This window comes from Branchiostoma floridae, chromosome 9 (genome assembly GCF_000003815.2).
Source record: "Branchiostoma floridae strain S238N-H82 chromosome 9, Bfl_VNyyK, whole genome shotgun sequence".
Classification (NCBI taxonomy): domain Eukaryota; kingdom Metazoa; phylum Chordata; class Leptocardii; order Amphioxiformes; family Branchiostomatidae; genus Branchiostoma; species Branchiostoma floridae.
In genome coordinates, this window is record NC_049987.1 from 3,170,531 (window position 1) to 3,186,712 (window position 16,182).

Consider the following 16,182-nt stretch of genomic DNA (forward strand, 5'->3'; position numbering starts at 1 on the left):
TAACAAGTGATCACAAGCAAGTTGATAGATTTAGAAGCGGGCAGACATTGCAGGTAGTAGCCCCTACCTATCGTTAGTGGCACAGAGCTGATCTAGTCAGCAGCAGATTGTAATGTATTTCTCAGAGCAGGTATCTATGGATGTGCAGAAACATGCCCTACATGGAGGTTAAACCAAGATGTAGTGGATGCTACCTGCAATGTATATATAATCATGAATAGATTATCAACATGTTGAGATCAGAATGAAAGCTCATCTTTGTTGGTAAATTCCATAGTGAAAAGTTTAAACTTTGTTCCAACACAAAGGAAGAAACTCACCATCACCATTCGGAGTATTCGGCCGAAAATTTATGGTGAGTTTCTTCCTTTGTGTTGGAACAAAGTTTAAACTTTTCACTATGTTGAGATCAGCGTCACCTGTTGGTTTAATCATACGGATGACAACCGCGCACATCAATTTTCGTGATTTTCAAAAAAAAAGTTTTCAACCAATTGTGCAAAGTAGCCACAAAATGATCAAATATACACCGTAGATTAAAATCAATAAAAAATGATATCGAAAACTAGCAACTAATGTTATAGAATGCCAAGGTTAGCCCGAAAAGAATATGTGTAATAAGTGTATAAACAAAAATGATGTAAATACAATGCACTGTGTGTCAAGTCAGTTGTGCAGCCTTTCTGATGACCAATTGAAGTCAGATATCATGATGAATGCCTTGCGACTTTTTTATTCGCACGCTAGCATCAATTTTGGGGTCCGCAGAAGATGTCATCTATATAGTCAAATCAACATGGCCTAATTCACTATCAAACTAAAAAAGACACTATTATCGAAACTGATTTTACAATTGAGATATCTGTTGCATAGTAAAACTTTAAGTGCACGAGGATTCTCTTCGCTAGATACGTCCTATCTAGTATAGCACAACAATCTTGCCCCCACCAGGCCTTCTACGTGGGTATGGATATATATATATATATATATATATATATATATATATATATATTCCCTACTCTCCAAGCAGAGGTTGTGTCGCGGAGATAATAGCGGTTCCCTCAAGGGAAACGAGCCAGTAAAAATCCTGAACACTACTCTCCGCGACCCAACCTCTGCTTGGAGAACATGGGCCTTAGCCTTGTAAGCATGCCATCGGGAGCTCATCTTCCATCCCTACTTCGCAAACAATACTCCTCAGGCCGGCGAACTCACCCTGTCTATTTGGCCTTTTTCTACTATTTTTTGTATGGAGTCTATTTGGTTTCATTGAGTTACAAAAGTATACAAAGAAAGCTTTTATGGTTTCTGATGATACAAAATTTCCTTAGAAGAAAAACCGAAGACAAATAGGCCAGAATACATTTATCACCCTTTTATGCCCAATTGGATACTCGATATATATCCTTTACACTAATGCTGAAAAGCTACTCAACATGTTCTAAACGAAGCTCCCATTTTCAGAACATTGACAACGTTCATGTAAGTGGATATTTTATTGCACCAAAGAAGTATATACATGTAGTCCATGGAATTGCACCAAATAGGACACATATTGTCATACAAATCACCTAATATTCCTCAGTTCCAGTAAGTGCTAATTTTCATATAATAGCTGGAAAGCCACACACAAATTTAGATGCAGAATCAGTAATTGTACAGATATTTACACTTCATAATGTTAAAGTCTTCAATGCACATGTACATACTATTAATAAAATAGTCTCTACTACATAAAACAATTAGATTAGTGTTTAAAATTGTTGAAATAGCAATAGTCCATTAATAGTGTATGCACAAACTGCCATGCATTGTCCTGTTCAATTGTTGCGCACTAAAGTTCTTCTTAATAAGTTTTTCTTCCGTATATACAAGCCTTTAAATGTTCTTTCAAAGCCTTTTTTCTTTGAAAAATCCCTACTATCTTCAAATAAATATTGTAAGTCTGCTCATTCTACAAACATTTCATATTTTCTCAGTTTTTCATCTTTATTTCAACATTTGCCCTATATTTCAAAACAGTAGCTTTGTCCTAATACAACCTCATAAACAATTTTGTATTTTAATTACATACATTCTATGGCCTATATATGTCAATAGTGACCATGGTAAAATCCTGATTCACTACTAATCTTTGTATGAAGTATAACTACAATGTTACTATATTTTTACAATCACCTGTAAAGTGTTGACCACTTTGAAATAATTCATTGTTTAACCTTCATAAATATGTTGATCACTTTTATTATCTATTTATAAGTTTTACCATTTAATGATTGATTTTTCATCACACACACAAACATTAAACATTGATGATAGTGGATTATGAGTTTACATGTATTTCATGTTTCTAAACATCTTCCTTGTGTATGTGGATGGCCTCCAGTCCCTGCTGTGTCAGTACTTCCTCCATCTCTGTTACCTCTTCATCAAAGGACTTGGACTCCATGGACAGCAATCCTGAAACACAGGAAGGAATGAACAATCAGTATGTGATAGATGTTGGTATAGGTAGGCAGGTAAAGGTGGTAACATAGCTGTTTGAGACCTTAGGTGCAGTGCAACTGATTTTGTGCCCTGGAACAGGTTCTGCACATGACTTTCCAGTCAGATGTAAGAATGAGAACCTGACTTTGGTTTGGGAGATAAACTATCAAGGGTGCTTTCTGCTTTACAATCCTTTAGTCTTGGGCAAATCATAGGAAGAACAGAGCCCATTCCTCTTGTTTCGATATTCTTATTCAAAAATTGAATTTTTAGCATTAGGACTACTATGAAAGCTAAAGGCAGGCCTTTGAGGTCCTGGTAAAGGGGCAGTGGGCTGCCAATCCACTGTGTCAAGGGCACAGTACATTGTAAATTGAAAAGCGGAGACCATTTCTCTCCTTCTACTGCCTTTTATCTCCCCAACCAAAGCAACATTTTTAAATCTGGGTGTAATTACAAAAGTCCTGTAAAGTGCCTTACTCAAAGACAAAACATCTAGCTACCTGAACAGAATCATGACATCTTGAGATCTTTTTCTGCTAGCACAAAAGTCATGCTGTTTGATACGGTAACCATACAATACTCAATACTGTAAAATTACCAGAAATGCCTCTAGCAAACACAACTATATATAGAGGTCTAGTCTGATTTAATCGCGCTTCTCAGGCCCGTCCTACATTGCCGCGCCTATCAGCGGGGAGGAGGCTACAAGCTCCGGATAGCGGATAGAGGTCAATCCAGTCACAAATACATGTAGATGCTAAGCACTTCAGGGAGTGTGTTACTCCATCTCATTAAAGCACGCATCTTCATTATTATGCAAGCCGCATTATCTCATTCAGAGCCTTCCTCATTAATTTTCCCCTCACACCACACCACAGTTAATCTCTGCTGTAGGCTCTTTGCAAGCTAACTAAAGCTTATGATGTGATGATTAAAATGATTAAAGGATAAAGTGAGCAATTTTTACTCAAAGAATAATTATTCCACTACATTGTGAGTACCTGACTGCGCAAACAATTTTGTAAACGTTTCGTAAAGCATATTTTAAAACTTTGCAAAAGTTACAGCTCTAACCCGTCCCCCCTATTTTGTAAAAGTGGAACCTACCAAGCAGATTGTCCAGTTTTGTAAGGTCTGGCCTGGAAGAGTCCAACTTGAACTGAAGGGGGTCCAATCCCTGGTTTTTCAATTCGTTGACCATTTGTCCCTCTGCATGCTGGCCCCTTAAGAAGGACACAAAGACCATCTTGGCTGGGTACACTTCCTCGCTGTACTTCTTAAACAGTGGTGCAAACCTGGAGGGAAAAATGTCAATTAGTCAGATGCACATCTTATCTATACAGAACAGATCCTATGCCTTGGTTAGGCCATATTGGTTTGTACGGATGACATTTGTCTTCGCAGCAATTCTTGTTCTTTCCGTAAAAGGTTTGTGACCATATTGTAAATTGAGAAAGAACAAAAATTAAGAATTTATTTTTAACTATATGTTCTGTGAGTTGTGTCATTTGTTCAACCTTTCTGGCCACTTTTCATACAAGTGAAGACAACTTTTTTTTCCATTTTATTTCGTAACCCTTGCATCAGTTTGGCATTCCCGGAGGATGTCATCCATTTGATCGAATCAACATGGCCTAAATAATAGATGGAATGGGATGGTATACTTGTAAAACATTTCAATTACAGCCTAATATATATTATAGGTTTACAGAATCTGATGTATAATATGTTGGATAAGGTGAGCTATTGGCCTAATTCCACCAGATGCCTTAATATCACCACATGACAAAAAAATACACAAATTTCAAGTGATCTAACCATTGCAGCATAAGCAATACTAAGGTACACACTTATATACACAGATATTTAGGTGTTCAACACAACCATGAGAAGGCCTCTACAACAACATTTTTTGTTGTGGAGGAACTACATACCGCTACCTGGTGAGAGCTGAAGAGGTACTGCGGACCAACAGATAACACATACATTCCAGCCATTTATCACTCCTTCTGATTGGTTAGAATTAATCGATACCGACACCGGTGTCAATGCAAATCGACTCTGACTAATCAGAAGAAGCGATACACAGGAAAGTAAGAGATATGCAGGCATGAGTCAGAATATGTACAGACTGCAAGGGGGAATAGATTATTCTTTTAACATTGATAATGAGTTTTCTTGTTCTAAAAAGCCAAAGCAATGTTTCGAATATTTTCTGTTGAAATTCCGGTTTAAATATGCCATCTGTATTTTATTTATTTATTGGTTTGGCTGCACCGAACACACAGCCAGGGCTGCCCAACTAGCCTATGGCTATTACAAAGGGCTAGCCCTGCTGACAAACACATAAACAATACAAATTAAAAAAAAAGAACATTTGTATGTACATCTCTTTACAAATGTATATACCAAAGAACAAATGTGAATTTTCATAAATTCACACATATAGTACCAAGGGATCTATGCATCATACAGGAGTTTTCAAGTCTGGATAGGCTACATCATAATAACATTAATGACCCTCCTGTTCTTCAGTGTATATGGTGTCATAATGCCTGGTCCTTTCCTATAACCAACAAATAAAATTACTCTGTAGTTATAGCAAAGGCCCCAGTGTTATGACACCATATACACCTCGGGCGGGTCCCTTAAGTCAGTCTCTCTTTTTTTAGTCACACTGATACAAATCTTCCAAAGACCTCCAATAACTGCAAAAAATAAGAATACAAAAATGCAAATAGTTTGACAGAGAAGCAGCCACTTTCTCAATTGTCAAACTGCTAAATCCCCATGTGCTACCATAGGTGGAACTTCTAATTATGACTGACAGTGCAGTCAGAATCAGTGGTTGATGACCTGGTCCCTATAACTGTTAACTGCCTGATGATGAATCCTTACCTGTACCCCCCTCTGGACGGAGTGTTCTCTTCCTCATCAGTCACGATGATGAAGGTCTTCACAACTTCCTTACGGTCATAGAACGGCTGCAGGCTGGCCGCAGGGGCCGTACAGCCGCTCGCTCGGACAGTAGTAGCCACATCCAGCACCTGTAGGGAAGGGCAACAAGGTGTGCAGAAAAGTTATTACCTAAGGCAAAAGATAAATTTCAGATTTCAAGTTGAAAGATGGTGTTTTTAAACTGTATTTGTTTGAAAATACAGTTTGACTTTATATCCGACCCATAATACATTTTTTTTTTAAATGGATAATTAGGTTACCTCGCGGATAAAGTTGAACTAGTAACAAGTGGTCAGGGTGTATCTGGGAATCAAATTTGATGCTTACTGTAAAACTGGAAAGACTGTTCCTCACCTAACCTCTGTTGGCTGGTGGTTAGGAGCCATCTCTAGCTTACAATGTTTAACCAGAGCTTTACTAATATCCAGGCAGATTTACCAGTGGCATAAGATGTACATGTATCAAAGCTGGCTAAGGAGTACAGCTGGCCAAAAAGGGAGTCATCAGCCTCTGAGAATCTGCCCTCAGTCGGCTTTAAGAAACTTCCAGCCTGGCTATTAACACCCTATTGTTGCCTAATCAAACTGTGCTTGCTGAGTAGGATTGTCCTTTGTATGAAAGCGACAGGAACATTTTATTTGACTATGTGTTAAGTAAATATCTTTAGATATTTGAATAGTAAAGAGAAATTAATATTCCTGACAGCTTTTGATAAACCAACTCTAACCAACCATACAGCTAGCTACATTTATACAATTAAGAAGCGAGAGGAACTCGAATGTCCTAGAATAGATTAGACGCACATCTACATATATAGATGTGTATGATTGTCTCCATTGCTACATATAATGTGATTCTTACCATGTGACCTGTACTTAGCCCAGTGGGGCAAAAATGTGCAATAAGGTATTCATCCATTCATTCATTTGTTAATTGCCTTCCTTACTGTTTGGCGTAGATCTCCTACAGAGATGTGCGTGGATCAATGAACTTGTCCCAATAAAGATATAAATTGCTCGTAAAACATTAGCACCACGGATATTAGTGTAGCTGTTAGTAATTGGCACTGGGAGAGGCAGCAACACCATTGTTGAATAGAAATGCTCCTGCCTGTTTCAGTAGCGAAACACACTCGTAGGCCAGCTTCACTCCTCTGGCAGCTTTTGCTATCTTATGCTACGGTAGGATCTGCTTGGAGATTAGGCTTCACAATAAACAGAGAAGTGACAAACCTGTGGAATAGTCTCAGGTAACACGTGGGGCTCAAAGTTACTACCGTTGAAGAAGACCAGCTTAGCGGAGGTTAGGGCGGTCAGCAGGCTGGCGATGATGGTGGACGTCCTGATGGCCACGCCCATGGACGAGGATGCGTCACCAATCACAACCACGGGCGGCTCCAGAGCGACACTGTTATATAGATAAGGTGTAATATACAATACAAGCTTTATTGACACAACAAAATGTACAGTAATTGTTACTTTTGTACGGCCAACTATAAACTACAACAAAAAAAGAGAAAGAATACAGAAGATATCTCACAATTCTACTTGACTTGACTTGACTTATCGAACAGTATAGGATAATAAGATTCTACTAATTAAACAATATAGAATAATAAGATTCTACTAATTAAACAATATAGGATGATAAGGAAAAATATCTATACAATCAGGTGGGGCTAAACGTGTCACTATATACAGGTAAAGTGGGCAACTGGATGCAACATTTAAGGCAACGCCAATTTAATTATTTTCAAGCTTTCGGATTAAGATAGAATTGCTCAACACAATAAAATAAAAGACCAAGTTTCTAGATCTACTTAGAGCACTCGGTTTTATGCTAATTTCGCCAACTTCACCCACCTGATTTCATGTAGTCTTTTGTCTGCCATTGGAATCAGCAGGTCAAAGAAAGAGGCCTTCTCCTGAACACCGTCCTCGGCTGCTTGGTTTCCTACATTACAAAACAACAGTCATTACCTCATACAATAAACAGGCATGTATTTGTCTACTATATAGGATGATAAAACTGTTACTATCAATACACAATCAATAATTATTCAGCTAAATGGCTGACTGGTCTAGTTCAAGAAGATGGTACATGAATAGGAAATTCTGATATTGAAGATTAAGTATTATTCAACTTGAAGAAATGTTAGCATTTTCTAAAATGAGAGTAGACATTGTTTCAATCGGTAAGTCTCTTGAGAGGGAGTGGGGGACTAAGAGAAAAAGGGAGACCTATAGAAGGATAGAGAGAAAGAAGGAGAGATAGGGAGAGAGAGCAAGAAAGAAAGAAAGATGAAGAAAGATGAAAAGAGAGAAAGAGAGGGAAAGGGGAGAGAGAAAATAAAAGAGAGAGGGAGAAAAAGAGAGTGGGAGAGAAAAAATACGAGCGATCGCTGTTGTTGTTTATATCCGGGGTATTCGGCGGTTGGTGCCTACCAGGACGTCAGTAGATAGAATTAGAAATTGATATTTAGATTAGCAGAACAAATTACCGGTTAATATGTAAATCAATCGTTTGCTTTTTGCCTACCACTGCGTCACCGTGACATCATCGCGATCGCTCGTATAGGGGACAGCTAAGGAAGAAAAAAAAAGGTTCTAAGCTGAAAACAGAGTAACCTTGTATCTCACCTTGGTATCTTGGGGAATCCTTCCTCATCATCTTTAGTGTAAGAAGACGCTCCATCAGCTTCCCATAGGGAAGGTTGACCTTTGAACCAGAGGTCAGCAGGTCATGGATGACCTTGTCTGTGGCAGGACAGGCCAGATCCTCATAGTTCCTAATTAAAAAAAAACAAGAAGATAACAAAAAATTAGAAGGAAAAACATTCAATACAGTTCCAATGTCAGGGCTCAAAATACTTTTTTCTGCACACATTACAGTACCTGCAACGGTGCAGGTAACATTGAAAATTACCTGCACCAGACAAATTTTACCTGCACCACTCCGAATTCAGGTAGTATGGGTTATGCAAAATTGTTATGGAACCATTGCTATTTTTTCTTTTATACTTTATAGGTCAACTGTCAATGCAGGTAATTACAATCCATACACTGTGACCTATACATTATATGAAATTTAATAAATATGAAGAAAACCCAGTAATGGACCAGTGCAGGTTAGGTGCAGGTAGACACCAGAAATACCTGCACAGCTCCAATTTTATCTGCACTAATCTGCATATGCAGGTGGTATTTTGAGCCCTGAATCTGATTCGTTCGAACAAGAGCCTTGCTGCTAGTATTTTTTGCCTGAATCAGTAACACTAAGGACATTGATATAGGTTACCGTATATTCTCGAATAAAGTACGCACCCCTGATTTTGGACAAGTCTTAGACAGATCTTTGGGACTGAAAGGTGAAATGGAAAAACTCAAATAAAGTATGCACCCCTTCTCCACCAATTTTGAACAGACCTTTAACTGGATAAATTCAAATTTATGATGTTTTCCCCAGGTTATTTTGCATGAAATAACCTGCATTTACACTGTCATTGTCTCTATGAACTTGTGAATTGCCTACTGCAAATTTCTCTATAAAAATCACTGAGAACTGGTAGAAGAAATCAGGCAAAACCAGTTGTACAAGTCAGAGTCACTAACTCAAAAGGATTGTATGCAAATGCCAATCTTATGTAAATCATGTTTAGACAATTTCTTTGTTTCATGTTTAGACAACTACAAGACAACAACAATGTGCATGTTTTGAAACATTACTAGAAGTGTAGCTCCACCTTGCTTTATTTTAGGCTTTTTTTACCATTTCTCTGTGCAGTGACCTCAAATAAAGTACGCACCCCAACTTTGGCAACAACTTGTAGCACCTTTTCAATTTTGAAAAGTTAAAAAAGTGCGTACTTTATTCAAGAATATACTATACATCTTATAGTTATACAATGTCCAGCTTGGTAAGCAATTTTACAAAGCCACAAAATATGGTGATACTTAAAGTCTAGTTTACACCAAGCACATTAGTCATAGCCCTTATTGTTATGTTAGAACTAGGATGTTAAGCTTTATCCTATACCTATTTTTTGTACTTTATGTAATAGCTGTTGCCATACTTTGTATACCATGTACAACTGTCGTGGAATAAAGTTCTTCTACAAAACTTAAGGCAAAGCTTTTGAAGATGAACTCGCTGATATCTAATTCTATAAGTATTTGCTGTTGTATTTAATCTAAAGCTTTTTGCCTTAAAAGGAGGTATTTCACTGAAATTGTGGTATGTTGATGTCACCACTGCTGAGCAATTTGACATGTACAGAATGCTCATGCAGCGTATTTAATTGATAAAATCCCAGGATCATTTTATGCAGCTTTGTGTGTTTTATTGTTTTTTTTTAATCATACAAATGTCATGTACTTTTACATCTTTGCAAATTCCCATTATACATAATTGCACGGCCTATTTGCCAGCGTATTTCGTGCAATTATCCGGGTGGTGCAATAATGCCTTATCCAGCTGGAATTTTGGAATTCCGTGCAGTTAACAGAAGTGTGCGTTGTGCAATTAACTGGCTTCTACTGTACAAGCAAAATCATCAAGTTCATTTCAGAAGGAAGCAACGTACCACAGTCCAGTGAGATATCTCCTAAATGTATTGCCCAAAAAATTGCATGTTTTAAAAACCCTACCAGAGAAGTGTGTCCAGGTCCGTAGTGTACTGTGCTATCCTGGCCTTGGCTTCCTCAGTCAGACAGTCTTTGTGGGGCTTGATGTGTGCGTACGGGATGTCAAAGGTCATCACAAGTTCGTTAACATTCTCCTTAGTCAGGTGACCACAGTTCCTTACCATGCTCCCAGCTGGTGCCTCACCACCAAAACAGTACGGCAGGAACCAGGGTAACTTGAAGTCCTAAAAGAGTATTGGATAGTAATCAAAAGGATGCTTTTTAGTGTTATAATGCCATGTTTATTTGATTACATGGATGACACAGTGCCAAGGCTTGAAACACCACCTGCATATGCAGGTTAGTGCAGGTACAAGTTACACTAGTACTGTGCATTATTTCTGATGTCTATATGCACCTAACCTGCACAGACTTTAGAGACTTGTCCTTGTAATTCCTAAACATGAAATAAATGACCCAGCTGATCACGATGAGGACAGTAATGATGATCACTGATAGTTTGGAATTATTGTCAGTACATCAACATGTAACCTTTTTTTTAGTTTCTATGAAAGGCAGTTTTCCCTTACCGACTTTTTGTTAGTAAACGTGTACAAAGTATTTTCAAAGGATAGTTTTATACATTTTTGAGGTGTATTTGAATAGTGCAGGTAACATTTCTCTGATGCAGGTAATTTCAAATGTTACCTGCACCAGTGCAGGTAGACAGTAAAAAGTATTTTGAGCCCTTTCTGCACTTGTCTGCATATCAATGTTATATTGCAGCTGCAAATTAAAAGACATATGTCATAAATATATATGTCATAAATTGGGAAAAAATGTTTTCTTGCAAGTCGCGATACAGGGTTTCGAACCAACTGCCATATTTACTATGATGTCATGGAAATTAACTTGGCAGTAGGAAGTATGATTTGTAAGATTCAAACAAGGGTGTATTTTGTACAAAAGTTTTTGTTTATTATAAATATACTGTTTACAAATGTTTTCAGGAACTGTTGTTTTTTTGGTCTCATTATTGACATATTAAGTGCTTGAATCAATACCTTTTTAGGGTTGAGGTGGCAGAGGTCAGCCAGGCGCTTCCATGGCTCCGGGGGGAAAAACAAGGCGTAGAACTCCAACTGGTCAGCGGTCAGTCTGGACACCCAGCGGCGGATGTGTCGGGCCAACGCACCGCTCATAGATCCCAGCTGTAAATGTTTACAAAAAATTATATAATGACTAAATGTGAGGCAGATTTGTATATGTACACCAATGTCACATTGTGTATCTTTGACAATGACAAAGACTAAATGCATTATTTAGACAACAAAAGTAGAAGTGTAGAGAGAAACATCATATTCTATCTACAGTGTCTCTTCCCTCTTCTTGAAATACATGTAGACAACTTCACAGAGAATTCAATTCTGAGTAAAAATGTTGAAGCATGTTGTCTTATAGTCTTTTTGAAGTTCAGATTGAGCAGATATACAAAATTTCAGCTGCACACACAATAAAGCTAGTAGATACGAGAACTGATCCAAGGGACAGAAAATGTGAATGTTGGAACAACATTTTCAATAATTATGTAGAAAATGAAATGCATTTTGTTTTAGAGTGGTCATTATATTCAAATATTCCGACATATCCCTTAGCGCGCGCCTTTAAAGAATACGTAATGTTTTCATACACAACAATATAATAGAAAGACATGACATTTTAAGGAGAGGGAAGAATCTTAAAGTTTGTAGATGAATACACTTTTACTTTTAGTTATCTAACTCTTTGCAATTTATCCAACGTCAAGAGTGAATATGGAATGACGAGAATCATAATTGCCATTGTAAAAGCAAGAAATTCTCTACATTTAAATTGACTTTTCAAACTATTCACATAAACTTTTGCAAGTAACAGGTGGAAGGTGATACCATTTTACTTACGGGGGGTTTGATGGCGTTGAAGTTGTCCCTGTTGGACTTGACCTTCCCCACGGCTTTCTTCTTGGTCTTGCCCGGTTGGAGTTCCAGCCGCTTCAGTTTCTTCTCACACTCACGCACCTTACGGCCAGAGTCCAGCAAAGTTAGGGCCTTTAAGTGAGACAGGATGTGTATTAGTACTTAGTACACTGGATACCCATGCTGCAGTGCCATCTAGCCTTTTCTAGAGGTACTGCACTTTTTTTAAAGACACTCAAATTTGGGCCAGCAATCCCTTTTATGCATCTAGCACAATTAGCCATTTAAATGTCACATAGAATTTTGTTCAAATCTAATGTAGGGAATTATCGGTGCAAATTGTACTAGATAAGGCATAATTGAGGAACTTACATGTAAGTGGCAAAGATTAGGAGAAACATCTAGCAGTTACTAAATTAAAATGAATATGACCTTAAGTTAACTGTCAAAGTAAAAAACAAACACCTTGAGAATTTCCACCAGGCCAAATTTGCTGGAGTCCTGTAGGAAGGTGTTGGCTAGGGTGTGGTCGTGCCGCGCCCATGCCGCTGCCAGCGCACGGATACGTGACCCTGCGGACATACAGGGCGGAAACATGTCAGAAAAGTCTTATCATAGATTTTTAATGTTGCAGAGAAATGATTATGAATTTGACTGTTATACATTTTGGCATCTGTTTGACTTTGTATGCTCCTAGTTTGGTTAAACATTTGTTTACTGTAGCTACAACTACAGTGAAAGGTACATTATGATAATTTCCAGACTAATGTTGGCAGGGCTTAAGGGCAAAGGTCTTGTAATCACAGGTTATGATATCTTGGAAGGAACAGGTTACAATATCTTGAGCACGTAAATTAGAACCCATCGCACTTATTGTAAAGAGTAGGGGTCTTTGGTATGAGTTAATGACTGCATGGCACCAAATTACCTTGCGGAACCTCGACTCCATTCTTCTCCAGCACGGCCATGACGGCAGCGTAGCGGATCCTGTCCTTCTCCTGAGCAGTGTGATGCTGCTGGAAACTGTGGGTGCCGGTAAACAGGGTCATCAGGTCACAGGTCGGGTCATCTGATGACCCCTGACTTTCAGCCTCCACACCCCACTCATCCTGTGGTCAAAAAAAAAAATTTAAACTTGAAGAGCAATGTATAAAAAAATAGCCGAAGCCAAACCAGTATTATAATATATTTTCTTTAATATGTTTGGAGAGTAGATTGAGGTACTTAACCTGTGGTACGGTACCAAATAAAAGAGAAATGCTGACCTCAACACTTTTGATTGACACAAGCAAATTCTTTTTCAACCTCCTAATGATACAAGTTAGCATTAAAATTGACCTCTTCAACTATTCCCATTGCACAGCAACAATATATTATTTTCGTAACCTATTTGTGATACTGATTTTATTTTTAAAAATCCTAAGAACATCAGGTGTCTGTTTCATCAGTGCATTAATTGGCTTTAAGGAGCAAAATTAGTTACTGGGTAATACCATTTGAGGGAAATAGAGCATGACACTTTTCTTTGGCAGTGTTGCAACGTGATACATGCAGGTGACGTCATGGACATTGCACGACTATTGCATTATTTAGTCGTATTGCATCAACACCAGTAGGTATAAATGACATCACCTGCTTGCATCACCGTGTGCAACACTGCAAAAACAAGTGTCATACTCTATTTCCCCTGAAATGGCATTACCCAAACCGGCTCCTTGCCCTAACCAAGGAGGTTAAAAAGGAACCTCCTTGCCCTAACTACATACTGTGCTACAGGAAAGAATTGCATCAACACTGTGGTAATGTAATTGGCATATCAAAAGACCGTCTTTAAAATAGCTGTAATAAGTCTTCGCACAGGTGAAAAATGCTGAATAGTACCGTCACCAACCTTCGGTCTCTGCGGTCTGTCCCCACCGAAGTTCCTGCAGCCTCCCCGGCCCCGACCCCTGCCACCGCGGCCACGGCCTCTCGCGTGGCTGGGCATCCTCTGTTGTTTATATTTTTCTCTGGATAGAGATTTCTGCAAGAAAATAAAACGTCTAGCATACAATTTCTTATGAGATAGTTCACAATCTATACTTTAAAATTCCCCCCAATACTGTAAATGCTGAAACTTTTGCAGTGGTTTAACGTTTGTGGTTTTTGCGGTGGCAGCTTCACCGCGAACTTAAAAGCACCGTGAACATTTTTCCATGACAGTTGGAGACTACAGTGCACGCATGGTGATACCGCGAAATTAAAACCCCGTGAACTTAAATAGTCAGTATATGACCAGTTTAATCCAAGGAGATTTCATTAACTTTGTGTAAACAAGTAGGTGATATAGGGAAGGCCAATATCTATATCCTCCTTGGTGTAAACAAAACGTGTTTCCCCAACAACTTTAGTTCTGAGACTTGCCACTTAAATTTTCCTTCTGTCTCTATGTATTTAAATTTCTGCAGGGAAATGAGATGTCTACTAGTAGGATATCATCTATTATACAAATTATCTATGTCTTGACATGCGATTTCCATGAAAACAAAACGTGTTTACCCAAATAATAGCTAAGTTAACTAGGCTCTGATAAACGTATTTACTTGTAGTGTTTTCCTGCCAGGAAAACACTACAAGAAAATACGTTTTTCAGAGCCTACTAGTGTTGCTAGGGGGAGGGGCACCAAAAACACCGGTAAAAGATAGCAATTTACCCAAAGCAGCAAAACTTAAGGTCTAGAAAAATATACCATGAGAAAAACGGACCTACCTTCAACTTGCGGGTGATGTTCTGGTACGGTAATGTATTGTACAGAACCGATTCTTAGTCCTTTATAGAGAGAGAAGGAGATATTGCACAACATTGTATCATCCCGGAAGTAGGCCGAATCCCGGAAGTGGTCGAATAACACATGGGGTCAGAGGTCACTGTTTAAGGACACGTAACCTCTACAGGGCAAATTTTTTTCAAGAAAGGAAGGCGTTTTGAAGGAATAATACCTCTTGTATTTAGAAGCAGTTAGGAGAAAGAATACATATTGAACCATGACGATGTGTTTTCTTTACTATATGTGTTTTACTGGCTGGCAAAATACACCAGAATGCAGATGATTTTTCTCAGAAACCATTTTCATTATGTCAGGGTTTCGTTTGTCTTTCTAGAAGGGGAGGGTCTGCATGGGGAGTCAGACAGCACTTTGCGTTGACTTCAGGAGAACCACTTACGTAACGTTATAGAATAACTCGTAATGCGTTTATACAAAATGTGGCCACTTCGCTACTAAATACGTGAACATGAGAGCCTTTCCTGCGAATTACCATTAATCAAAAAGTAGCTCACCTTCGCATCACCATCGGAAAAGCGACATGCAGACCCTCAAGGCGTCGACTTTCGGGAAAGATCACGAAATTGCATCAGAATAGCCAGGCGTCTGAGAATAGCTAAGTATAGGGGTTGACGTGGCACAATAATAGCTGTTCGGATGTTCTGTGAAATGGGCTATGAATGACTATCTAAAGAATAAGATGATGCAAGTCTAACGAAATCTTGCCTTGGCACTGTAATTTCATGTACATTGTAATGTTGAAATATTAATTATAACGTCAGTGTAAAAATTCTTTGGATGCGTCTATCTGGTTGTCTGTGTTTCCTTAAAAATAAGTGTTGTGTGGGTAGGTGAATGAATGATTGAATGAATGGATGGATGGATGGATGGATGGATGGATGGATGGATGGATGGATGGATGGATGAACGAATGAAAGTATTTCGTATTCACTTTTGGTCCACAAATGTCACCGTAAAGCTAGCGTCAGACAGGAAAATACAAATAGCTGTAGATTGTGCTAGCTCTAGAGTAAACATTTGGTCAAAAGGTCATAGCGTCTGATTTCCAAGCAAAATACAATGTACCTGACTGCGACATAACAGGTATCTAATTGTGTACGGAAATATGTATTATGCTAGTAGAACAAATGTCACAGATAGGTATCACTTAAGCTATGAATGAATTTAAATCCGGGTGTTCAGAAAGACTTTAAGACGGAGAAGACATACACTGATATCAATTAACTACTAATTCATTCATTCGTTCATTCATTCATTTATCCATTTAAAGGATTTATCTAGTCATTCGTTTATGCACTTAAGTCTTGTGATAAAACTAACATTACCATCTCC

General features: G+C 38.3%; 1 protein-coding gene across 1 annotated transcript; it reads right to left on the reverse strand.

Moving 5' to 3' along the window:
* Window positions 1-1,860: 1,860 nt before the first annotated feature.
* On the reverse strand, window positions 1,861-14,012 carry LOC118423425. The gene is made up of 12 exons (XM_035831572.1): window positions 13,917-14,012; window positions 12,954-13,134; window positions 12,491-12,597; window positions 12,011-12,157; window positions 11,135-11,281; window positions 10,095-10,315; window positions 8,088-8,236; window positions 7,311-7,401; window positions 6,681-6,855; window positions 5,389-5,537; window positions 3,598-3,785; window positions 1,861-2,460 (listed from the first exon to the last, which is right to left on the reverse strand). The coding sequence occupies exons 1-12, from the start codon at window positions 14,010-14,012 to the stop codon at window positions 2,351-2,353; spliced, it is 1,761 nt and encodes a 586-aa protein (XP_035687465.1). The 3' UTR covers window positions 1,861-2,350.
* Window positions 14,013-16,182: the final 2,170 nt, after the last annotated feature.